The following is a 26,017-nucleotide window of genomic DNA, read 5'->3' as shown; positions in this document are numbered from 1 at the left end:
CACCAGAAACAGACCAACAGTAAAATTTTTGTTTACTCTTCTAGTCTTGTGTCATGGATTGTATTTTTAGAATAAAAAATGGATGTTTTCAAGCAAATCTTTTCGGAAGATAACAACACTGAGGATTATTATGATGTGTTAGGTTGCAATGAGCTTTCAAATGTAAGTTAAATAGTTATCAATTAGTTAGTACTTATTGGCCAAGTTATGCGACGAAAATAATATAATTAATAGTAGGATGAGGAAAGATGGGCCACATTTTTATGCTATTTTTTCGCCCCTTTTGGTAATAAACAAAGAATGTTTTATGAATCATAACCGCACCCTCTCCCATAGACTATTGTTAATTGTTTAAAACACGATCAGGATATTTTGATATTATGTGCTAAAGGTGTCCCATCTTCCCCACCCTATACTCTATATCTTAAGTACATTTACCTATTCCTCTTACTTACTTTGCAGACAAATCAAATTTTGACAGAATATCGCATTAAAGCAAAGCTGTTGCATCCTGACAAAAACAAAGGCAACTCTAATTCAAGTCTAGAATTTGCAAAACTTCAGAAAGCCAAAGAAGTCTTGGCAGATCCCACTGTTAGTAGGGGATTTGATATACCCTTAAGTACAGACTGCTGTAATGTGTTTTATTTGTTTAAAAAATCTCTTTGCATGCAAACTAATAGTGTTTTTTAAGCATGGGGAACATGATAAATTAATGTAGCGAATGCAATATATTTTGTCCCCGGTTGTTTTTATGAACACCCAACAAACCTATTTTACGTTTAAATCTGGAATTCTAAAATGTGATGGTATCCCTATTTCAAAGTATGGGGTGCTAATAAGCTTAGTATTATTTTAAATATGTTTTTAATTTTAGTTAAGAAAGGAATATGACTTGTGGAGGAATTCTGGTTTAAAAATTCCATACGAACGCTGGAAATCAATGCAAGGACGAACTAGAATGGTTAGTCAGTTAGTTTTTTTAAAACTTTATTAAAATCTTTGGTAAAAAGTGTTTAGGCCTACATTCCTGTTGACCAAAGCCAAATATTTAAATATAACATTTAAAGTTTATGCTTCCCAGTTTCCTGTAGCACAGTTGGTTAGCGCGCCTAAAGTAACAGGTACAAGGCTCTTTGCTGCTAACATTGTGGGCGTATATGTCCTTGGGCAAGACACTTAACGGCAATTGCTCCAATTCAGCGGTCACTAATGAGTTGTCCAAATTATCAGCCACACATAAAAAATTAATCACCCACAAAGTAACATATTTTGTTGATCTGTTGATCCATTTCACCTATAATTCCAAATGTTTTCATATCATAGTAATACTGTGCTAATTTGAATGAATGTGTATGAATGTAACTTACTTTATTATCGCGTGGCCGGAAAACAACAGTCGTTATAACACAGGTTTAACACCTCATGCCAGCTTACGAGTTACCATGTATGTTACTTTGTGGGTCGGTGATTATTTTTTGGGGGATTTTTTATGTATGGCTGATAATTTGGACAACCCATTAGTGACCAGTGGGTTGGAGCAATTTACTAAAATACATCTTTTAAACAGACCATGCATTGGGTCCAGAAAGTTAAACATGATCCAATGTTAGAACCTGCTGAGAATGGCTCAGGTATTTAATGCAGATTTGACTAAATCTACTCTGTATTATGAATGCATTGTTTTACTAGAATCTGCTGGGCCAAGTAATTCTGCAAGTTCAAGTGTTTCAAATCGACCAAGTGATGACATTCTAAAGCAATTTCGTGCTTACGAAATATAACATAACCTCTTACTTTCACTGTGCAATAAATATACTCGTGTACATCATTTGATTAATTGCAATAACTGTTACACTGGATAAGTTCAACCAAAAGTGATGTAAAGAATGAGGAAATGTTAATAACAAATAATGCAACCACAGAGTATTTTGTAGACCAGTATTGGAATTGTCTAGAAACCGATTTTAGTAAAACAGTTGGGCCAGTGCACCATCGGCAAGCTTTGTACGAGGTAGTTGTGTCAGTTCAGAGGCAGATTTCACTTGTTTTAAATCCAAATGGTAATATTCTGCGAAACTGAATTACATCCAAGTTATATGATATGTTGATATATAAAGTTCAATATGAAACCATAACTCAGTTGGTAAGCATTGCAGTATGCTTATGCCTTTGTTACCCTGTGATTGCAAAAACCAAAATAAACCTTAAAACCCAACGACAGTGCAGACAAATACTGTCAATTTTCAGTAAGCAGCAAGGTTAAAATGATGGCACAGTGCAAGGTTAAGAATGGTATACGACCACAAAATTGACTGTGAGGTAGTGGGTAGCAACTCGGGTGCAACACCATATATGGTGTTTTGACACAAACAAGCATCTAATATAGATGAAAGAACCTTAAGGCTGAAAAGTTTGCACCAGAGTTGCATATGAGTTTGTGTGATGCGTGGGTTAGATCGGACACCATTCAAAATTGTTTGGCTTGCGCTTCAGTTCCAACCAAGAGAAGGGTAAGGTTAAGAGTGTACGCGGCCACCAAATTGACTGTGAGGTAATGGGTAGCAACCCAGTTTTAACACCATATCTGGTGTTTTAACACAAATGTGCACCTAATATAGATGAAACGACCTTAAGGCTGAAAAGTTTGCGCCAGATTGCATATGAGTTTGTGTGATGCGTGGGTTAGATCTGACACCATTCAAAATTATTTGGCTTGCGCTTCAGTTCGAACCCAGGCTAGTAGGGATTGTATTTCATGGTTATGCTCTGTAGCTACGTTCAGGTCACCGATTTCTCGCTTAGCCATCCTGGTATAGGTTTATTTATTCCTCTGAGCAATTCTGTGAGCTTGGTGTTTGATTCTTTATAATACGTATCAAGGTATTTAACACTCTGTAAAAAAGGGAAGGGGTAAGGTCCTTGGATACATGAATGTAATCTGTTTATATGTGTGTAACTGAGCAACAACAACTGTTATAGCATGAATGTTTTATACACCTTGTGCCTGTTATAGCTTAAAAAATATGTAACTTTGTGGGTGATTATTTTTTGCATATTAATTTGTATAGCTGACAATTCAGATAACACATGAGAAACTAATAGGTTGGTACAAATCTAGTTAGTGTCTTGTCCAAAGACAAATTTGCCATAAACACTATGCTATGGTGCCGGAGCTAAAGACCTTTCATGCTATATCACAAAAAAATGATTTTTTGTTTTAAAAACAACTTACCAGTTGATCCATGTCTGGATATTGTCTGCCTTTTCCACGGCCAAGACATTTCGTTTTCCCTGTAGGTAGAAGTTGGCAGAAGAAACCTTTGCGTTTATCAAACCTGGATCAATATAGATGTTTAGAATAAGCAGATGGTAGATAGGTTGTTAGTATTGATTGAAATTTATTTACTTCAATATTTTATCATACTGGTAGATCTCTGTAAAGCCAAGATCTGTCTGCAGATTGAACATGGCAGAAGATGGGTCGGATTTAAGCAAGTCACCATCCACGATTACAATCTGTATGACAATCAATTGGTTAAAAATGTTTAATTGGTGATGATTAAGAAAATTCACTAATCTTGGTTAAGGATATGTAACAGTTAGTTTGTTATCACAGCAACAGCAGCTGACTAGAACGGATTTGTATAATTGCTTTCACATTTTAAGAATATATATGAGATATGTACAATTTCAAATTTATCATCTTTTTGCGCCTACTTGTTTACCTGTATATGACAGTGCTAACAAAAATTAAGACCCTCACACTTAATCATGCTTACATATTGCGACTGTATGTACTCAAGCCAGTTCTCTAAATGTCGGGCATAAAAACCAGGATCTAAACATCTTCTTTGTAAAGATATAAGTGCAGGAGGTGCCTTGCCAGGTTGTGCAGTGATTGTCTCATAAAAAGAATATTTGGAAGCAGAAGCATCATTGTGGGATCGCATGTGCTGTAATTTTTTTAATTTGAACTAATTAAAATAAAGAATATAATATAAAATCGACTGAAAAAAATTGAAATATATTTGCCTATTTAAATTTATTTCATTTTTTTCTGAATTGGTAAAAACCGAAAAGCATAGAAAAAGGCTGCTAATAACATTTTTTTTAATTTAGTAAAAATAAAGAAGAAAAAATAGAAAAAAATTTTACTTCAGTTTTGCAACTAAATTTATGATTATTTAAGTTTCCCCAGACTGCATACCTGATACCAGGAGTAAGCTCGTTTAGCAGGGTCAATTAAAACAACAACGACATGCTTGGATGGGAGTAACATTGTGAGTCGTTTCGGGACAACTTGTTGATCGAAATATGTTGCGCTCTTCTCAAAAATAACCGTGTTGTTCTCAGGTGTAGGAAAGAAGCTCATGTACCTTATGAGTGGAACAGTAAGGATAGATTATAGTGAAATTGTCATTATGAAATGGTAAAAGTCGTAAACTATGTGTACCAAGTACTGTGACATAAAAAAAATGCAATGTTATAAAAAAAGTGCGATGTTATAAAAAAAGTGTGGTGTTATAAAAAAAGTGCGATGTTATATAAAAAGTGTGGTGTTATAAAATAAAGTGCGGTGTTATAAAAAAGGGTGGTGTTATAAAAAAAGTGTGGTGTTATAAAAAAGTGTGGTGTTATAAAAAAATGGTGGTGTTATAAAAAAAAGTGTGGTGTTATAAAAAAAGTTAAACAAAGACCAATTTTTTGTTAGTTTCAAAACAAACACGGCAGCCAATATGTATGATACTTCATCTCAATTTCTAATCTTCTGACATCAGTGAAGATGGTTTTATTTTTAAAATCAAAACATTTGAGATAGAAATTGTATCAAACATATGGGCTCATTTGGAATGTCATGTTTGTATTGAAACTGACTAGGAAAAATTTGAAGCAAAACAGTGTTGTGAATGTTAGCAGGTAATTCAATGTGTTATTAAACTATGTTTGCCTTACCAGTCAAGCCCCTTAAAATAGTTGGAACCGCTGAAAAATTGAACTTCTTCAAAAGTTGTCGGGCTTGGATGATTGCTCTTTACATGCGGGTGCATGGTTAGGAACCAATATAATGCAGTTGTACCTATATATAAAACATTTTATATATACATGAAAATGTAGGCTTACACACGGTGGGGGGTGTAAATATACAAACAGCTTTGTTCATTTAATACCTAAAACAATACATTCCAACTTCAAACAACTGTTTTATAAAAAAAAAATGATTTAAGAATTAGTAAATCTGTAAATACCTGTTTTCTGTGGTCCAACCACCACAAAACTTGGCAAGGAATTACAATTCTTCTCCTCTGACCAGATTTCCAAATGGCGTCTTTGAGCGCATGGATTCTGTGGTTGAAAGTCAATTGAGTTGTATGTGTTAAAATGAGAATCAACACATTTTGCGCAATGCATGACCAGGCAGGAGTGGTAGTACAGTCAACCCCGCTTAATCGGACCACGTTTAATCGGTCAACCCGCCTAATCAGACCGCTTTTCACTGGTCTCGAATCTAAATCCATTTTTTATGTACAATTTTCCCCAATTAAACGGACTACTACCTGGCTTAAACGAACCATTTTCCCACCAAAAATAGGTTCATGGCTACCCTTTTTTCCTCTTTCTACACATGTTTTGTGTCAAGAGTTTATGTTTGATATCGTAAACCAGAAAACGATTGATATCGTACAACCGAAATGCTGAAGGCAGTACCCTTATACATTGCCTAGTAAACGGGTGCACTATTTACAGATAAAAATCGAGTGTTTCTTTATCGACAACCTGGAGCAGACCGCAGACGTGTGCACTATTTAGATAGAAAAGGCGATTTAGGGGTTTGATCACAAACTTTGTTCACCCGGATAATCGGAATGCCCACTTAATCAGATCAATTTGGCTTAGTCCCAATGTGGTCCGATTAAGCAGGGTTGACTGTAGTAGACATTTACACAATACTAGCCAATCACATTATTTTTAATTAAATCTATTGATCAAAAAAATAAACAAAGTGGTTACTCACAAAACTAAGCTATTGATCAAAATTTACCAAATTACAAAAATTTACCCAAACCAATGTCAAAAACATTCAACAGTCTGAAATTATTTTCTGTAAATTTTCTCAATTTTAATACATGTTTGTCAGGCGCTGTTGCTCACTGCTTAGGTGCAAGATGCCCTCATTGTAACAGAAGGGTGAATCGTTTGATTGCTCGGTACTAATATCATTGACCACTTATGTGTCCTTGAGCAAAACACTAAAAAAACATTCCCAAGATAAAAAAATCACAGAGAAATATATGCGGTAACTTTAGAGCATAGGTCATTGGCGTAGAGTTTTGCAATTATGTGGTAGTGCGGCCAGTGGCGCAGCCAGAAAAAAATAAGGAGGGGGGGGGGTTTAATCAAAAAAATTCCAAAATTTTTTTTTTCATTTTTTTTTTGGTTTAAAAGGGTGGGAGGGTCGCGACCCCTAAACCCCCCTGGCTGCACCACTGAGTGCGGCATACACGCAAGACAATTTGGTTGGGATGTTTTTAACGCAATAGTTAGACCCTCTACGTAACAGGAACACTTGCTATCTAACAGTGTACAATATCTTAGTAGTCTGTATAATTTATTTACCCTGCCGCCTGCGTAACAATTCGTACTATGTTAACCTTTAATGTATACGAAAGTTACCTAGTCGTGCAGTTCTGACATAACAAACAGCTTTATTTTATCACAAATCGGGCATTTTTGCGGGGTAACCTACATTGGCAATTGTGACGTAAAATAACTAGCTATGTCGTAATACACTGATGGTATTTGAATGCGCCATAATAGGGACATACCCTTGCGGAACTCTGGTTTTGATTGGGAAAGACTAAAAAATGATTATTAAGTTTTTAACTAGGTGATTGTCCCTGTCGTAAATTTATACATGCGTGCGTTGGTCTTGCATTAATTAAGGGTAACGGATTCTTAAATTGGCAGGAGTGCGGCGCACGTACTCTACGCCAGTGGCATAGGTTATATAAAACAAGACACTTGACAGTTAGACATCAATGTAAAAACAATTGTCACTGCCTGCCATTTAAAGGCAAAAAGGGGTATTTTATTTTATTTAATTTACTAACCTTCCACAAAGGTTCTCTTTCTTCAGGATAAATATTAAAGTATCGTCTCGCTAGCGCCATCGGTGGTTCATACTTTAGTCGCAGGTTGGTCCATTTATAAATAAATTTAATTTCTCGATCAAAAGTAAACAGGCCAAGACGATCGTTTCCGTAATTTGACTGATGTGTCATGAACACGTTGATCTTGAATAAAAAATAATATTTTTAGCAATATATGTATATTTTTCAGCAATATTTATATATATATATATAATTTTGTCACAAATATATGCAGAGGGTAGCATTGAAATTTAATACAAATTCAGCCTAGATCTAAAGAACATGTGATATAAATGGAGGGATTTTAAACTATGACTAAATATGCTTTCTTGGGGAAAAAAGTTGGGGTGTAGGTTTAGTAGGTAACATTAAGGGTAAAGCAAGGTTTACCATGCCTTGAAAGTTTTACAGTTTTGATACAAAATTTTAAATTTTTTTACATTTTTTCTCTCTTTTTTTCTAACTTTTTTTAAGGCCTGTGTGACTTGTAACAAAAGTAATAATGCAACGTTTCCAAACTTTCAATATATATATATATATATATATAAATATATGTATAATTTTTTGTTGGTATGTGAAACTTATACAATATACAGCTGTGCACTTTAATTACCGAAGTGCTAAATAGGTTGGGTGGAATACATTTTAATACACTTAACAACGATGTATAGTACTTCAAATGTTATAAATAGAATCCAATTTTTACTTGATTGTATAAAAATGATTGGAACAAACTTCCGCCGTCAATAATTTCAAGCAGAATCTCCTGTCCGCCTGGGTACATGTCTAGCACCATCGTGTGGGTGAAAAGTCCGCACGTTTGACGTGGCAACACCTGTGCAAAATAAATGAAAAAAAATTTAATACGTAAATAAAACTTTAATTACATGATAAAATTTAACAATTGCTGATTTCGTAAAAAATAGATGATATTTTATCAAATTTACCATTTTTAGATAAACTATATATATATACATTGAATAACACTTTGAACTATTATCGTATTTTTAAAACACTCTAAAAAGATTTATTTTGAATAAATTTTTAAAGAAACTTTGTAAGTTTTAGAACAATTTGAACAGTTTTTTAGCAGTTTTAAAAGTTTTCCAAGTCATATAAAAAAGTTTAAACGCACCATGATATTTTTATGAATGAAACCTCTCCGCTTGTGATCGGGTCTAAGACTGAGGTATTCTTCAGTGCTGGTGGAACTTATATTCCAAATCTTCTTCCAGCAGTAGTAGAGTTGCTCATGTACTGGGTAAACCCCTGCGTGGTGTGGGGCAACCGCATAGTGGGACGATGTGTTGAAATTGTGGCGCTGCGAGGGGTACAGGAATTGGGTTAGATTTGATTAAATTTTTTTTATTCTGATATGTTGTGTGATATTTAATTTTATTGTGTTAGGTTTAATATAATTTAAGTTTTTGACCTTTTCATTCTGTTATATTGTGTTAAGTTTAAAGGTGTTAGAGGTTAAGTTTATTTCTATATGGGTAAGTTCCTATGGCACAGTATGGAGGCTAAAATTTAGGCCAGAGTGAGGCAACTACTTAAAATATAAGAAAACTACATAAACAAAATTGCCATATAATACAGTTCTTCCACAATTTTAAGGCAAAGTTGATAAATAAGGGCCATAACAATTATGAGATATTGTTACGTATTAAGCTTCATGTGGATAAACTAAAATATTAATTTTTAATTGAAAGCTAATTCAGTATTTTTGGTTTTAATACATCAAAAATAATACAGAAATTTAAAATCTTATACTTATAATTTACTATAAACTATAAAACTGATTTATCCTATTCTATGAACTGTATGCTGTAGAAAATAGCATACCAAAGCTAACATTTAAAAAAAACTCACAATAGCAAACTGCCTGTTAAGTTCCATGTAGTCACATAATTTTGTTGCATTCAGGAACCAGTGTGCTTGCATATGTGACCACATGTGTGGAAACCATAAAAATTCATCGCTCATTTTTAGCAACATTCGATCAGCTTCCGATTCTGCATCCGTTCCTGACGAAGAAGAATGAATATTTGACTTTTGTGTAAATATATGTGCTCTTTTTAAATAACAATGAACTTTTTATCAAATTTACTATAATACTAAATATTTGTAGAAGACTAGAAGTATATGTATAACTGTTTAAATCTAAAAAAAAAGTATCCCTTTTACTTTCTGCTGAAAAATAATTTTAACTTTGCTAAAATTGTGATCGAATTCTGGTATTCTAATATATATATACCAAATAAAACTTCTAAAAAAATAGGGAATTAAAATAAAAAATACATATTTCTTGCTTATAAATAATAAAATAACTGATTTTATCAATATTACTTCCTATCATATGTGGTAGACCCATTAAAACACTTACACCACTTTTCAGCCAAGCATATAAATAAGTTAACCTTTGCACAACTTGAGCAAGTAATTTGAATATTTACCTGAGTAAATGAACTTTCCGGAAAACCCAAGTTGGAAACTGAACCCTGGGATATTTTTACGAAGTTGACTTTGAAAGTTAAGCAGGGCCTGTGTAATAAAGTTGACAGAATAAGCTTATTAGGTTTGTATTAAATTATATTACGCAGAAACAGTTTATAAATAGTGTGTTAAGCATAGGATATATATGCAATGGAAAAGCTGCCACCATTCTATTCTACATGGATGAGGTCCCACAGTGTGGCAAGGATGAGGTCCCACAGTGTGGCAAGTGTGGCAATGGATTTAAGTTTTAGGCAAGAATTAAAACAATTACCCCAACACCCAGGGTGTTATAACTCATTAGCAGCCATTTGGTTGAAGCAAATGTCAGTTAGGTATTTTGCCCAAGATATCACACACGTTGTATGATAAACCTATTGGTAACGAGCATTGAATCCAGTATCCTTCGATTACAATGCAACTGAAAGCACTCAACGACTATGCCGAAGCACCAACACTAACAACAGGTTTACATATTTTCCCATCAGTGACTACTTACATTCACATCACTTATCAGAAGTCGAGTGTCAGGAATTCCCACAAAAACGTCATCAATGTCAATTTGAAAATATCTTTCCAAAGGAATTGAGAGTCTTCCATAAGATAAATAACTCAAAGCATCCAGAAACATGATTCTGTAAGCATTAAATCGGTTAAAATTTACAAATACAAAAGAAGTTTCAGACACAAAATGTGAAGAAAACCTACTTTATGGGAATACAGGCATTATTCATTGCTTAGGACTAGTTATACAGATTGTCTCCTTGATCAATGTAAGTTTAAGCTAATGTGCAAAAAAGAGTTATATAGTAGGGTGGGGGAAGATGGGACACCTTTTCAATCTATTTTCTGGTCCTATTTAGTAGTAAACAAAGACATTCAAAGAATTATGTATCTTAACGACTCCCATAGACCATTGTTAACTGTTTAAAACACAATCAGGATATTTAGATATTCTGTGCTAAAGGTGTCCCATCTTTCCCCATCCTACTATATTTAGATGTATAAAGGAAATGCACCACTTTGAATTGCTCTGCGTGACTATTTTAAAATGAGCATTGTTAAACAATAAAGCACCTAGTCACGTTGGGTGTAATATGGATACTGGTGGGCATGATAAATGACAAGCTGTGTAATGAGCTATGTCTAAACATGCTTTCCTAAGAAAAAAAGTGGGGTGCGGGTTTTGTAGCTCAAAATGTAAGTGTCTTTAAAAGTAAAGAAAACAACCTATTCAAAGTGCAAATATTCAAAATAAAGTGTGTGTGAAATATAAAACGTGTCCAATGAGCTATGACTAAAACGTTTTCTTCAGAAAAATAGGGCACAAATTGCAGATCTTCTAGTAACTGCCATAGGCATATTGAAAAGTTTAAAAATGCCTAATTTAAAACAGAAGTAACTCGCTTGTTAAGAAAGAATTTTAAAGTGCTTCCAAAGAAAACTCGTTGAATTCCGTCATAGATTCCTCTGTCAAGTATCACAGGATATAACTTCTCCTGGTTCTCTATGGTCTAAACATAGAATGGACTAAAAATATCTCGTAAAATTTAAAATATCTAGTAAAATTTAAAATATATATATAATATATATAATATTTAGTAAAACTTAAAATATCTAGTGAAATTTAAAATACAAATCTAACAAAAATTTAAATTATCTAGTAAAAATTTAAATTATCTAGCAAAAATTTAAATTATCTAGCAAAAACTCATTTAGTAAAAATGGTGCCTGATGGCAGACACACATAGGTGCTAAAAAATAGTTTTAACGAGAAGACTGAAGAGCTATTTTATATATTAGGTTATGCCTATAATAACAGCAATTTAATAAAATAAGGAACAAAAATATAAACTATTACATATATATACATTCCTTTATTAGAAAAATAGATAACCAGATAGAAAATAAATGTATGATACCACAGGCATAGACCACAGTTAAAAAGTTAGCTGTCAAAGTCATATAAGCTGTCATTTATCTTTCTATCATGTTTAAATGGGGCAGATAGAATATAATACAAACATAGTGCTTAAAAAAACAGATATGGCAGAATGGCAGTTTGATAGAAAAGTGCTATCAAAGTATTATGCACTTCAAAATGAAACTATTCTCACAACTCCACTTATCCACAAGGGTGTCACACATAATTACGGCACTTCAATGTGAAAATAGAACAGTCCATATGTGTTACAACATGAGCATATATATCCCAAACCCCTACTGGCATCAAACCCACAGACAAAAGAGTCACCACAACTTTACCTATCTAGCAGGTGTCACTTATAATTTCAAATATTCAATGCGAACATAGAACAGCTTATAAGCGTACTGGGTTACAACGTGACCGTTACCCACCACCCATCAAATACACAGACAGAAGAGTCATGCATTATTAATAGTATTGGTTTAATATTATCGCTTATTAAGTTTACCTGTTCCATGTCTGCTGCTCCATGGCCCATGGAATCAAAAGCAAGGCTGCGAGTGTTTCTGTGTTTTCGACTAAAACAAACACAGGATGTGTAAATGTAATTAACGGTACAGGAGGTATGGGTTAAAGTTTACATTGTGTGTTGCAATGTTAAGCAAGAGATGCTATAAACATTAAGTAATCATTATATGGGTATAACTATATAACAATATCAATGTTGTAACTAGTAAATTGATTACAAATTATGTAATGTAATCATATGTCATTATGTCCCATGCACACAGCCAAGCAGTTTTGTGTTTGTAAATGTGTAAAGTAACTTGTAAGGTATAGGCTAGTAAAAGGTAACTGTATTTAATTTTAATATTATAACATTACATATCGATATAAATTATGAATACAAATGGGCCATATACTAATTATGGAAAGTATATCTATAGAAATAGCACTACATTAATCACACTGTAGCACAATATTAATCCCCACTAAAACCATAGGTAGTACATTATGTAACCACTAAGTCTCCTTGATATACTCTGTACCACAAGGGAATATAATGAGGCCTTGGGGTTGATGAAAATGATATTTAATATATTTACCTACTTTAAAATGAAAGAGAGTTTCAAGCGCTGTTTAATATGCAGTTAACCAAATAAACAATTCCAATTTTATTTTCATAAGGAATATGTGTCGGCAGCCGCACATTGCATCTAAATTGGTCATAATTTGATGATTATATGACTCACTTAAATCGCCGTTTCCCTTTTCGTAACTTCAACGGTTTTAGCCTTGAAGCAAACGTCACAGCTGTGTATGTGTGGTGGTAAGGAAAGAACACTGTCCAGTCATTTGGAGTAGGAAGGGGTACCTAAAGACACAAGCACTTAGTTGCAACAAAACAAGATTTAATATAGACAATAATCAATCATTAAAAAAAACTTTTAATTAAGATGGGCAAAATAATTTTTTACATAGTTTTGTATGAAAGTAAATAAGAAAAACTTTACATAAAGCTAATAATGGCGGATTAAACTGTTGCGACACACTTTGAAATATAAGGCATTAAACAAAAGAAATGACTTTCAAGGAGTTAAACAAAGTAACATGTTTACTTTGGCTTTTATTACACTGTTGTCCTGTGTTCAAAGTGTTAATTATAAAATAAAACATCGTTGTACTCAGTACACGCTACATTCGTTTAAACTGCTGGTAAATCCATTGTTGCAGAACTGAACTGCTTCTAGATAATGGTATTATAAATTAAATAAACAAAATTCAATCATATTGATAATATTGACTCTGGTGCATTATAATGGAACTCTACAATAAAAGCTTTCACACAAAGATATATAATACAAAATATATCCATATTATGGTCATTATCATACGTATAAAACCACATGTTAATATAACATTAAGATTTATATTATGTTTAATGTGTTACAATTAAACATATAATACACACCACTGCTCCAGGCCTTGTGATTCTTAGTAAGGGTGAGGTTTCATTTATTTCATAATCTTTCAGCCTTACATCTGTCATGTAGCGCAGAGGGAAGTTCCCAACCTAAAGAAAAAAAAATTAAAATTTAAACCAACGGGAAATTATAAAAAAAAGGCTGATTTTTTTAAGTAAAATTGATTTCTGTTATTTTCTCTATATTTTTTATTCATGAGAGTAAGTCTTTGTGAAAAATTGTTGTTTATATCTAAGTTTCAGATACAATATGTATAAGTACACTTATTTAAATCTATTGTCTTGTTGCTAAAAGCCTAAAATATATTAGGCCGTTGAACTGCTATATAGGACAAATCTGTTTGTATATATTGAAAAAACAAACAAAACAACCAAAAATCCTAATCGGACAACTTTGTGATTGATTTAATTAAAGTAGTTGCTGATTACAAACATGAATATGTGACCTAAATAATATTAAAAGCAAAAGCTAACAGACTTTAAACAAGCAACTGCTACCAATGTTCTTGTATTGATTTATTGCAGTGGACTCAGAATTCGTCTGACAATTAATTGGTTTAACAGGAAATACAAGTTGAACTGAACAGGCAAAGCTATTGTTAAAGCAGTTATTCTAAAAACCCTAAAAGTAAAAACTTCAAGGCTACTAACTTTAAAGTGGTACAAAATTACAATGGAAATTGAAAAAGGTATTTGAATTTTAAAGTAAAAATTAGCGAAACACTTGTGACTGACCTGACTGATTAACAAGGGGTCTTCCTCTGGCTTTTTATGATAATGCAGCAAGAATATCATGCCCACATTATACTCGCGGCAGTATTTATCCAAAGCATTACGATTGGCACTCTGAAGACCCAAGTACATGAAGAGATCCTCAAACACGATGACAGCGTATCGACCCTGAACCAACAATATACAAAACATGAGACTTTGGTAAGACACTCATGTCATGCTATAATTGTGTCAACAACCAACCGGGAAAGATTTTTTTTACAAAACATGTAAACAGTTCAAAAAAGTAGCACATCATTTCCGATTAGATTGGTTAAAGCCGTTAATGTATCCGTATGTAACATAACGTATAGTTGTCTAGTCACACAACTGTTATTTGTGGTTACGCTATGCGCTTTACCTGGTAAGTTCATGGAACAAAAAGGATCATTTTACAACAACATAAAACACTTTATAATAAGGATAATTGATACAAGTAGTAATTATGCCTATTTGATACGTGTACAAAAGAGGAGAAATTTATTATTACAGATAAACGGCCAAACCATACAGTATAAACTTTAAACCAATGTCTAAGTGCTCTGTCCACAGAGTGCTACTAACTGGGTTAAGATGACAATTGAAGAGCCAGCAATAAACCCTAGTTCAGTAGCAGCAGATTATTTACACATATCTCAGTGCCTTTGAATAAACACAGCTTTTGTAGACATTCAGCAAACACAAGTTTGAAACGATTAATTATAAAAAATATAAGTACAGTACTGGAAAGTCATGCTCATCAACACAAAATAAAAATTTTTAAAAAGAAAAAAAAAAAACTGGGAAGCCAAAGTTATTTACCAGAAAATGTAATAAATTTTAAATTTTAAAAGGAAGGCTATACCTTGTTGTCATCTGTTAAAACTGGCAGGTTACGAATGTCTCCGGTTTGAACTTGAAATTTAAATCGAACAAATTCCAGTGCAATTTGTATACCTTTACCAACCTGAAATTAAAGTATATATAAAAATTATTAAAGTATATAAGTAAATTAACTAAGGTAAAACCGGTGCATGTACGATGTATTTGTTATGATGGATATATATACATATGAATTCCATATGTATACACGTCAAGTACATATGGGGAAAAAGCATACCGGTAATTGGTCTTTAATCACAACATGTTTCAATTATCCTTTACACAAACAACCAACCAGGGGCACATCACACATGGTACAGGGAAAAGTTAAACAGATTAATGTGTTACACCACCTTGCACTTGAATACACTTGGCAGCTGGCACTGGTTTAATGTAGCTACTAAGTGTGCAGACCGTCAATATATTAGTATAAAGGAATAACTTAAGGTCTTAACGTTTGACAATTATGGGTTAAACTGCATTTTAACAATGCGACTTAAAATTTTACCAAAAGATTTAAAAACTTTACACCTATGGCACTGGGTACACTACAGGATCCCAAAACACATTCATTGTTTAGCTTTGTTTAGCGACATAAATTGAAAATTTTAAACTTAAAACTCACAGTTGATTTAGGGTGAAGAAACAGCAAAACTTTCTGCCTGGCAGGCATACCACTTGGTGGTTTTATTGCACTGTGGTCGTGTTCATATGGTGATTGAACCTAATGTAAATTGATATTAAAATGCAAAGTTTGTGTACAAAATAAAACAAAAAAACACTACATATATACAATGCAAATGTTTTTACACAGGGCTGCTGTTTTACCAGTCCAGCTGAAAAGAGATTATCCGATCTGGAAAGTAAACCCTGCATAAGTTGTTATGAAGAATAAACGTTTTTCCATTAAACGCTGATGAAGTTACATTTACCCGAATATTACTCAATTTCAAAGGTCTGTGTTTTAATATAAAATGGTGGTTTTTCATTTGTAAAAAAAACAACTAAAATTTACAAAACTTCCAACATAAAATTAAAAAGATACGCACGCATTAATAAACATCAAACCAACCTACCCATCTATCCACATTGAACACAGGACCAGCAGGCATGCTGTCCGGATTTATTCGAACTGTTGCGTTATTATAATCCCATGTTAAAATAGCGTAAAATAAACTGAAGGCAGCAAGGGTGCACAGAGTTATGACAACATTTCTTGGACTGGCTATTTTCCTCAGCTTCATCCACATGCTTTTGATAACTTAACTCATTGCCATTTGCCAACACTTCAATTAGATCTAAGTAAAACAGTGGTGGTATTCTTTAAAATGTGTGTAGTTTGCTGTGATTAAAATGAATTTTTAGACATGCTGTCAGATTTATATTAATGAGACGAAAAATTAAATAGCTTTTTGGGAATTTAAGGTTATTTTAGGATTAATGGCAATCAAGACATTTTAAGGAATCTTGGAAAACATGTGTAATATATACATATACACAATACATTGAAATTTGAAACATATTTTTATAATTCGATTGCTCTTTTTATTGATCATTGTTTGATTCTTTGTATTGCTTTCCTACTATTACAGAAAACGTTTCTGTTTCTCTCATTCTTTCTGATGCTCTTTCCTAAACAAATCACTCAAACTAACACATATTATGTAATGAATAGCAAATATAACGTAAACGCATGTGGATTTGGGAACCAAATCAATCTAGTTCTGCGTTAAGAGAAAGTGGTCCATACGTCTGATTAAAACGGCACTTTGGGCGGCACATAGGATATCCAATTACAGACTGTAGCCGTAACTCGCACTACTTTTATGACTGTATTTGTGTCGTCTTGCACGCGAGTTGCGTTTTTCAATAATCTTGTTTCGCTTTAACGCAACGTAACAGTTTGTTTACCTTTTCAATATTCGATAATGAAGTAAGTAAACTAAAACGACGATTCAATTCTCTCTTTGCAAACATACAGCAGCTCGCTAATACTTATGAGATAAAGTGGGCGGTGTGTTGATTTATACAAGAAAACTTTTAAATTGTACGCTTTTCGTGGTATTATAGGCAAAATTTTTACAGATATCAGTATAAATCCGGAGCGTTATGAAATCTGCCTCAAGGGCTTAGCGCTTTGTTTATAACCGGACAACTCCTTGGGTATCTGTATTTTGTATTATTCACAGATATAGACCGTGAGGTCATCCATTTCTATTCCAAAGTATATTTCAGTACAAGTATAGAAAAACGCGCCATTTTCACAAATAAAAATTAACACGTAAAAACTGAGTTAGAATTTAAAATTACGGTTACAAAATTTGAACAAAAGTTTAAACCTATGTGTGTAAAGCTCTTGAAGCTTTATCTACTAAAATAAAAAATATATTTGTAAAATATTTATGTGGGACCACCAAGTGTAGGCGTTTTCAATACCTCCAAAATTTCAAGTTTGTTGCTTTTAAAAACGTTTATCTGTTAAAAAAGTGGAATATATGTTGGAAATACGCCGTAAAGTTAGCCGCAAGAGATTCTAAATTTATCATATTGGTACTGTTTATTATAGTCGATAATGTTGGTGTTTTAGAATTATAACGTGAAATATTGTGGTAATCACCGTATATTTTCGTTTGTAATGTAGCATAGGTTCTGCTGACGATTCTGTTAGTTCGTTCGTGTTTTCAGGTTGCCATGTCTTCAAGACGGAAGCAGGAAGAAAAGCACCTGGAAGTGCTGAAGGGCATCCAGCAGATACAATGTAACAAAAAGTGTTTTGAATGCGACCAAAGGGGACCCACGTATGTGGACGTTACTATTGGTTCCATGGTTTGTACAACATGCGGGGGAATATTAAGGGGTCTGAATCCGCCCCACCGGGTAAAATCGATATCTATGGCTACGTTTACTCCCACTGAAATAGCCTTTATTCAAACAAGGGGTAACGAATATTGCAAAAATATATATCTTGGGCGTTATGACGAACGTTCAAAAGCAAAACCTGAATCGCGCAACGATCACACGAAGCTTAAATTCTTTATGGAGCAAAAATATGAGCAAAAGAAGTGGTATGTCTCACCTGAACAAGCTGCTAAACCAACTGAAAGTTTCATGGAAGCAGCAAATGCTGCCAAAGCCAATGAAATAAAACCTCTTACTACATTACTTGGACCCAACCACGCTAATATCAAAGTAGAAAAAAAGCAGCCTGAAAAACCAAAGCCTCAATCCCCAAAGCAGCAGCAGACCATTGATTCGATATTTGGAGATTTCAGTGGTGGTTCCACCGCAAGTTCTACCACACAACCACCAACTTCAGGATTCGCAGATTTCAGTAATGCATTCACCCCTTCAAACAACTCATTTGATGCATTTGGAGACTTTACATCTGGTCAGACAACCGCTGCCCCTGCAAGTCAACCTGGTTTTGGAACCAACTTCAACAGTGTCATGACGGCAGCTTCAACAACTTCAGCCCCACAGGTTACAAAATCTGTAGATAAATATGCAGACCTGGGTGATCTCTTTAGTATGGATAATGCAGACCCAGCACCAGTTGCAAAACCAGACGCAGGCAATATGTGGATGCAGTCGCAAAGCGCATCTGTGTTTGGACAACAATCAACAGCTTCAGGTTCTGTGTTTGGGTCACAAGCAAATGCAGCTCCTCTGGGATCAGTGTTTGGTGCGCAGTCCACAGCTTCAACACAAGCTTCATTATTTGGCAGTAGCCCAATGTCCAATACACAGTCATATATGAACAACAAACAACCTGTACCATTCAGCAATGCTACTCAATCATACACACACTTTGGCACAAGTCAGAGTACACCTGCATATGGAAGTGTACAGCAACCAAATCCAGGATTTCCTGCTCAACAGCAGAACACCTACAACGGCACATTTGGAACAGCACCAGGGGCAAGCTACATGCAAGCGGCAAGCACATATGGTGCAACACAACCAACAAACAACTTTGGGGCCCAACAGTTCTCTTCAATGCAAGGATTTGGTGGAACTGCTCAACAAAACACATTCGCTGCAACCAACAGTCAAATGACTTTTCCAACCCAGACCCCAGCTTCATCAAATCCCTTTTTCATGCAAACTCCTGCATCTGCTGCTCCATCTGCAACTGGAGCCAATCCATTCATGGCACAGCAACATCAACACGCACCCACGCAGCCACAAACCGCAACCAACCCATTTATGAACCTGCCCCCACAACAGGTTAATGCAGCCCCAACAAATCCATTCTTTTAAATTTTTGTAATGTATGGGATAAGTGAAATTCTCTTCCGGGGAATGTAGTATAAAAATTATTGCTTCCTCTGGCCAGTTACACTGAAAATCATTTTAGAATTTGTGTCATAATCTTTATCAATGCCAAGAGTCCAAGACCAAAAAGGTTCTTGCGGGAGTATAAAAATCAATATAGAGAATGACATATGTCCATTGTGTTGTACTTGCAATAGCCCATGTGTTGTCCTTTAATATTGTACTGCTATTGTTTCCTTTTGAAATTTTCTATACTTATTGTGGCCATTGTTTCATAGTCTATAGTCCAGTAAGGTTCTTTTATATTTATATGTGAACTCTGTTTGTGTTTTGTAAAATCCAATGTCCAAATTATATGATTCTTCATACAGTGTGCATAAATATTCAGAGAAAATAATGTGGCTTTCTGTGGTAAGCTGGTGATAATTTTCTTCAGTGGGGGTCGGATATATTCTATTGTACGCATTTGTATTTAATGTAATTATTATCCATATTCCGTCATTGTTTTAACTTGTGTCGAAGTTGCTAGTTAATAGTTACATTTACATATTCTGTGTTTTAAACTTGACTAACTATGTACGTCAAATTGTTTATTGTAGAACCAGAGGTAGGAGTAAGGGAGGTGGTTTGGGTAGAAACAGCAACTGTGAAATAAATCTCCTACCAGATGTGAAGCAGAGGTTTAATCTGTTAGATTAAATGTTTATACCGGATATCTGTATTATAATGTTAAGTCTAGATAAAAAGGCTTTAAAACAACAGCTTAAAATACTGATTATCTGTATTATAACATTAGGTCAGAATAAATATGCTTTAAATAACATCTCAAAAACGCTGCTGGAACTGCACTCTGGAAGCTTTTTGAAAGCTTACATAAATCAAAATAAAACAAAGCAAACTAATGCAATATGAACTTTATTATGCAAAGTACAAAAATATGATTGCCAGGAGCAAAAATATTCAAACTATCTCTCACAAATTCACTGGGTTGTGGTAGAATAGAACAACTGTACAGCGGAATTAACAGAAACTGAATAGTCCCCAAACTGCTTCAGTTTTACAAGTTCATTAGTTAAATCATTGTTCTTCTTGTGCTTTCGCTTCATAGGGGATGAAATAGTAGATGTTCCAACTAGGGGACAATTAATGGAATTGTAAATAAGATAAGAGGCTAATGCATGGAGTTCAGCATGCGTGCAAGCGCTGATATGTGATTGGTCAAATGTAACTTGTGATCGAGTTGGGTACCGGCCATGTGATCGCTTTTGAAGTAATATTGTTTCAATGAGTGAACGTTTTTCTGCATTAAAAAAAAAACTTTAGAAAATACAAAATAAAATGAAATAGCTAGTTAATCCCTAGGGATGTAGAATGAATCAAAACATACCCGAAAGAAAATTGGTAAAGATATTTTCCACTTTAGATGATATTGTGTCAATAGTAGTGTTTAAGGTTGACGAGCGCCTGGATTTGATAAAATCCATTGCAAGACGTAGTTGCCATGTTGATAGCGGTTCAATTGATTCACTTCCTTCCAGGTGACAGCAGATCTATCCAAAACGCACAGTGTTGTGTTACAAACTACAATGTATGGTGAATGTACACATAAAGTTTTGTAAATAAATTTTAATGTTTCATCTCAGTTTCTAGCAAAATAATAATCTGTGCCACAGTATTCAAAGACATTTTTACTTTTAGTTGATCAAATACAACTATAATAACAAGATTGATAGACATATTAAAACATATAGAACACATTTTACTATATAATAAGAAAATATTAATATGCGCCGCAGTATTACAAAGTAAATTTTACTTTTAATTGAACAAGTACAAATATATTAAAAGATTGACAGACATTAAACATATATACATATAGAACACATTTTACTCTATATATTAGCACAATTTTTAGGTTTTTATGTACCAACCTGTAATAGAGACAAATAAATGAAAAACGTTTTATCTTGATTCCTATGCTCACGAAGCAACGACAATATTCTCGACGTTTTTTCTTTGTTTTCTAAAAGGAAACATGGTTTGTTCTAGAAATGGTCAGACATTATCTTTAGTTCATAGGAAGTAATTCAACCAGCAATGTACCTGGCACACAACAGATCTGGTACAGTAGGTTGGGAAGGGTGTTTGATAACGGTTTCTCAAGTAGATTGGTTGATGAATAGAAACTGCAATCTCCCTAAATTAAATGAAAAAGTGATTTTAGGCAGTTCAATCAAATTAAAAGTTTTTTTAACACAGTTCATGAAATTGAAAGTTTTAACATTAATAAATGAATGAATGTAACTAGTGTTCATACACCTCGCTCCAGCTTACAAGTTACCATGTATGTTACTTAAAAGTCAATTAGAAAAAATATATATTACCTTTGGATCTTGTATGTAAGGAAGGCAGCCTGGTGCAAGCTGCACGAACAGCCCATCTTCTAAAATTTGCTTCAATTTTTCTGGGTGTTTGTGGGCATTGATTTCAAGAGGCAAATGCCGGTTATCATTTACCAGTATCTTTAAAACAAAAATCATAAGCTACTTGGTGTATAAAATAGTGCTTAGTTAGTACATATATCAAAATACCTTTCCATTCATAGGTTTTAAAATTTGGCATGACATTTGTTATGTGTAAACTGAATAACAATTCCACTTACTCAATAAATTACAATGTTAAAACTAAAAAATAGTCAAATACCCAACCAAAATGATCCTACTCATTCAGCTGTTCAATTTAAATGACTCAATACGCATTATAATAAATAGCCTGATGATAAAGCCACCCACAGATTTCATGACATGTAGTTCTGGTATCATGCATGGAGCTATCACATCTGTATCAAAGTCACAGTGAGAATATTTGAATGTCATTCTTGCGTAACAAGGGCGCTGTGTGACAACATCAATTGGAACCAGCATTCGTTTTTCAGCAGCTAACACGTACATGTGTCTCAGGGCCTAAGAAAATGCAAAACTTACAAAATGTGTTTAATTCGGGTTAAAAACATTACCTGTAAATGGTATCTGTTGTCGGTGGTTTTTGATGGAAAACTTGGATATATTGCGACAAGTAAAGCAGCAATAGCTTTATTGGATGTGCCCAAGGTGTATCTGTGCAGTACATAATTAATACAACATGCAGTACAAACACAATAGTGCTCTAATTTTTTACCTGCATTTTCCCAAGAATAGAAATCCAAGTGCCATGTGGGTTGCCATTTGTGTTCCATAGTTAACTTCACCCTCAACACTGTAGTGCAGGTATCTGCAGATCTGATAAGTACAAAGAAATGTGTTTTAGTATATGTAAGCAAACTAATACTGAAAATGACTATAGTAAAACTAAGAATTAAATTTGGAAAAAAATGTTTTTCAAAAAACCACACACAGTATCCATGCAAAATATGGGCAAACCTGCATAGCTTTTAAGTTTCCACTCCCAGCCACCACCATGCACAAAGCAATGAGGCAAGAAGATAAACAAGTGAAAAATAATCGACGACCAATAACCTGAAATAAAAATCATATTGTTGAAAAATAAAAATCATATATAAGAAAGGAAAAACATTAAGAGAAGTAGCAACTACAAATCTAGTAGCTGTAATTTTACATTTCAAATATTTTAATGTGAGTGAGATTCAGTTGGCGGTTGTCTTATAATTGAAGGATGCTGGTTTTAGTACCCCATACTGGTAGCTGTATGTAGTTTGGCTAGGACATAACAGACATTGTTCTAACCCCGTGGCCACCAATAGGTTGTGGCACCCTGGGTAATAGGCAAACACTAGCATAAACTTCATGTCCAGTAGCAGGCATGCTGCATGACCTCACACACATAATAGAATGGAACTACATAGTAAACCTATTGTAAATAATAAGAATATGATAATTGTAATGATAATTGCAGTAAATCATAAAATAAAGAACTTACTTCAAGTGGGTGGGTGGGCATAGTTGAACCTGGTCTCTTCCATAGGGAAAGAAAGAAATTAACATAATGCATCAACGTATCGAAAGCAGCTTTTTCCTGAGAACCAGCAAACCTGAAAATAACTGGAATATTTACCAAAGCGTGCCAGCATCATACACCAATGCTTGATGCTGTTTCCTTTGTTAACATACATGTCTTCCGTGGCATTAACGAGTTATATAAAAAAGCATACATTTACAAAAACAATCACACACAGGTTTAAATCCTTTTTAATTGTAAGCAGACTTGAGAAAAACAAGCAGTTATGAATTCAAAGCTTTTTATAAACCTGTAAACTTTCAGATATTTTTCTCAAAATGGTTTTTCAAAAATAAAAAAATACTTTTATTTTTTCTACCTCAATCCAATTGATAAACAAGCACCAGTGATTATTGATGCGTGACACTGAAGTATTGTTTGTTCGTCGACCTCTGTCTCACCCTGGTGGCTGTTTTGTTGAGTTTCCGAGTTATGTAAATGAGTTAAAATAACTTGAGGTATGTGCCCATCAACCTGGAATTTTTATACAACAATTTTAAAACTAATATATTTTTAACAAATTAAGATTTTAACCAAAAATTGTGTATATAATATTAGAATGTATATCACAATACAGGTTTGTAAACAAGGATCTTTGAGCAGAAAAGTGGTTTCTACAACAAAATTTAAATGTTTTGTCACTATGCCTAGTTTAGTTCATGCTCTTCACTGCTACCATTGTGGGTGTATGTGTCCTTGGGCAAGACACTTAGCAGCAATTGCTTTAACCCAGTGGTCAGTAATGGGTTAAAATTATCAGCCACACATAAAATCAAATTAAAAAATTCCAAAAACATAATCACCCACAAAGTAACATATGAAGCAGAACATCCGTGTTATAACGACTGTTGGTTCTGGCCACACGAGGATAATGTAAGTTACATTTATTTATGTATTATGGTCAATTACCGAATTATGTCAAATAATGCATGTAAATATAAAAACATCAAAAAACAATTCATTTTCAAATTATTAGTGTTTTCAGCAAATATTTACCCATTCTTTAGAAGGATCAATCTGGTCCCACAAAATTAATGATCTCGTTAAAGTCCTCAGTAACAAATGGTGAGGTTTTATGGTCTCTAATAAAGAGATGGTTTCTGGAGCTAAAAACCACTCAGATACAGTTCTGAGGGACAAACACAAGTTCAATATACTTGTTGTGCGACCTAAGCTTTTTAAATAAATTTAAAAACAAGATTGACTTATATTATAAAGCAATTGCTTAAACCCAGTCGTTTTTTTATGGGTTGTCTAAATTGTCAGCCAAACATTGAAAAAATTAAAACATCTCTAAATAAAAAAAACCAAAGAAAGTTAATGATGTAGGAACCCTTAAACAAGCACGAGGTGTGTAAAACAGAACACCGGTGTTATAACGACTGTTGTTGCCCTGCCATGCAAGACTAATTAAGTTACATTAATTCATTTGTACAATTTATACAAAAATATATTAAAATGTTTAGTAATGCACGAACGACAGTCAATACAACTTACTCATTGTTGGTTTTAAGAAACATAAGAGCGAGTGCCATGGTAGCACCAGGTCCCGTGACTTCCATGTTTATTCGATCACCTTCTAATATCTGACTTGTTGCATTGCTGTGACCGGGGCTTCCATCATGTGAGCTGTGGATGTAAATTACAACTTTATAAATGAAAGAACAAATCAACCTTAAATGTGATATCAGTAAAGAGCCTTGAACCCACCACACATATGTCTTTTTTTGGGTGATTTTTTTTTAAAGATATTTTATCTTTATGTATGGCTGATAATTTAGATAACCCATTAGGTACAACTGGGTAATAAAATCTTTATGACTGAGAATTTGGATAACCCAATAGTGGCCACTAGATTGAAGCAGTTATAGTAATGCTTCGTACACAATTTCCATGGCGGCAGCACCGAGTGTTGAACCTGGAATCCTCAAGACTAATTACTAAAATAGTAAAATTAAAACTCTTTTTAAAAAATTTTCAAACACAGTGTGTAGGAAAATTGCTTTGAGTATTCTGTTATGCCATAAATGAACTCACGCTCGTGTAACTCTGTTTCTTTTATGTCGACCAGTCATCAAATGGTAAAGTCGATCTGACATGCTCAAGTCAGATAACTCAGCCATTCCATTTCCCTTGCCAAGGGTCACCATACCAAGTGCGAACCCTGCACTTAATGCATAACATTCCCTCTCAAATGTGGCTTCTGTTTCAGAGCTTGGGGTACGGTCTAAAAAAGAAAAAAAGATAAAGCAAAGAAAAAAAAATTTTTTAAGAGATCTAATTGCAGCTACCTAAGAATCATATAGGTTAAAAATTTTAATTTCTAAAATTGACTTACAGTGATATTTTTGATACAATTAAAGCACTGAATACAATCATATTAAAGTTTGGAAGAAACTTGTTTGTATAAATCTATTCATTTCTGTATGGGTGAGATCCATGAGAACCTGGGATTTAGGCCAGATTTGACCCATTACCCCAACCCCCCTATGCGCCCGAAAGTGACCTGCTCGCGATAGTAAAGTCCTTTATTATGTT

At 33.9% G+C, this 26,017-nt stretch overlaps 4 protein-coding genes across 4 annotated transcripts; 2 read left to right on the top strand and 2 right to left on the bottom strand.

Annotated features, from left to right (window-relative positions):
• The first annotated feature begins 20 nt into the window (after window positions 1-20).
• On the top strand, window positions 21-1,831 carry LOC100176568 (J domain-containing protein-like). Its single transcript, XM_002125614.5, has 5 exons — window positions 21-162; window positions 463-594; window positions 878-964; window positions 1,571-1,634; window positions 1,693-1,831. The coding sequence occupies exons 1-5, from the start codon at window positions 79-81 to the stop codon at window positions 1,782-1,784; spliced, it is 459 nt and encodes a 152-aa protein (XP_002125650.1). The 5' UTR covers window positions 21-78; the 3' UTR covers window positions 1,785-1,831.
• On the bottom strand, window positions 1,828-16,556 carry LOC100180501 (bifunctional heparan sulfate N-deacetylase/N-sulfotransferase 4). The gene is made up of 21 exons (XM_002120250.4): window positions 16,267-16,556; window positions 15,816-15,914; window positions 15,174-15,275; window positions 14,294-14,458; window positions 13,547-13,648; window positions 12,828-12,949; window positions 12,083-12,152; window positions 11,055-11,161; window positions 10,147-10,282; window positions 9,608-9,695; window positions 9,024-9,178; window positions 8,287-8,472; window positions 7,858-7,986; window positions 7,113-7,295; window positions 5,250-5,346; window positions 4,957-5,080; window positions 4,211-4,379; window positions 3,783-3,956; window positions 3,410-3,519; window positions 3,236-3,338; window positions 1,828-2,895 (listed from the first exon to the last, which is right to left on the bottom strand). The coding sequence occupies exons 1-21, from the start codon at window positions 16,438-16,440 to the stop codon at window positions 2,782-2,784; spliced, it is 2,709 nt and encodes a 902-aa protein (XP_002120286.1). The 5' UTR covers window positions 16,441-16,556; the 3' UTR covers window positions 1,828-2,781.
• A 1,276-nt stretch (window positions 16,557-17,832) lies between these two features.
• Window positions 17,833-20,044, top strand: arfgap-7 (zinc finger protein). Its single transcript, NM_001078433.1, is given in 1 exon segment — window positions 17,833-20,044. A coding segment is annotated over 1 exon segment (1,569 nt). The 5' UTR covers window positions 17,833-17,881; the 3' UTR covers window positions 19,451-20,044.
• Window positions 20,045-20,363: 319 nt separating this feature from the next.
• Window positions 20,364-25,706, bottom strand: LOC100178127 (anaphase-promoting complex subunit 1; the record flags this gene model as incomplete). The annotated part of the gene is given in 14 exon segments (XM_002120319.5): window positions 20,364-20,765; window positions 20,853-21,015; window positions 21,397-21,488; window positions 21,569-21,662; window positions 21,850-21,987; window positions 22,258-22,428; window positions 22,482-22,581; window positions 22,643-22,743; window positions 22,885-22,980; window positions 23,402-23,513; window positions 23,799-23,953; window positions 24,476-24,608; window positions 24,977-25,108; window positions 25,517-25,706. Coding segments are annotated over 14 exon segments (1,997 nt in total), but the record flags the coding sequence as incomplete, so codon positions are not given.
• Window positions 25,707-26,017: the final 311 nt, after the last annotated feature.

The sequence above is a fragment of the Ciona intestinalis genome, chromosome 2 (genome assembly GCF_000224145.3).
Source record: "Ciona intestinalis chromosome 2, KH, whole genome shotgun sequence".
Lineage (NCBI taxonomy): Eukaryota > Metazoa > Chordata > Ascidiacea > Phlebobranchia > Cionidae > Ciona > Ciona intestinalis.
The sequence above is the reverse complement of the archived record's forward strand: the minus strand, read 5'-3'. Positions and strand labels throughout refer to the sequence as shown.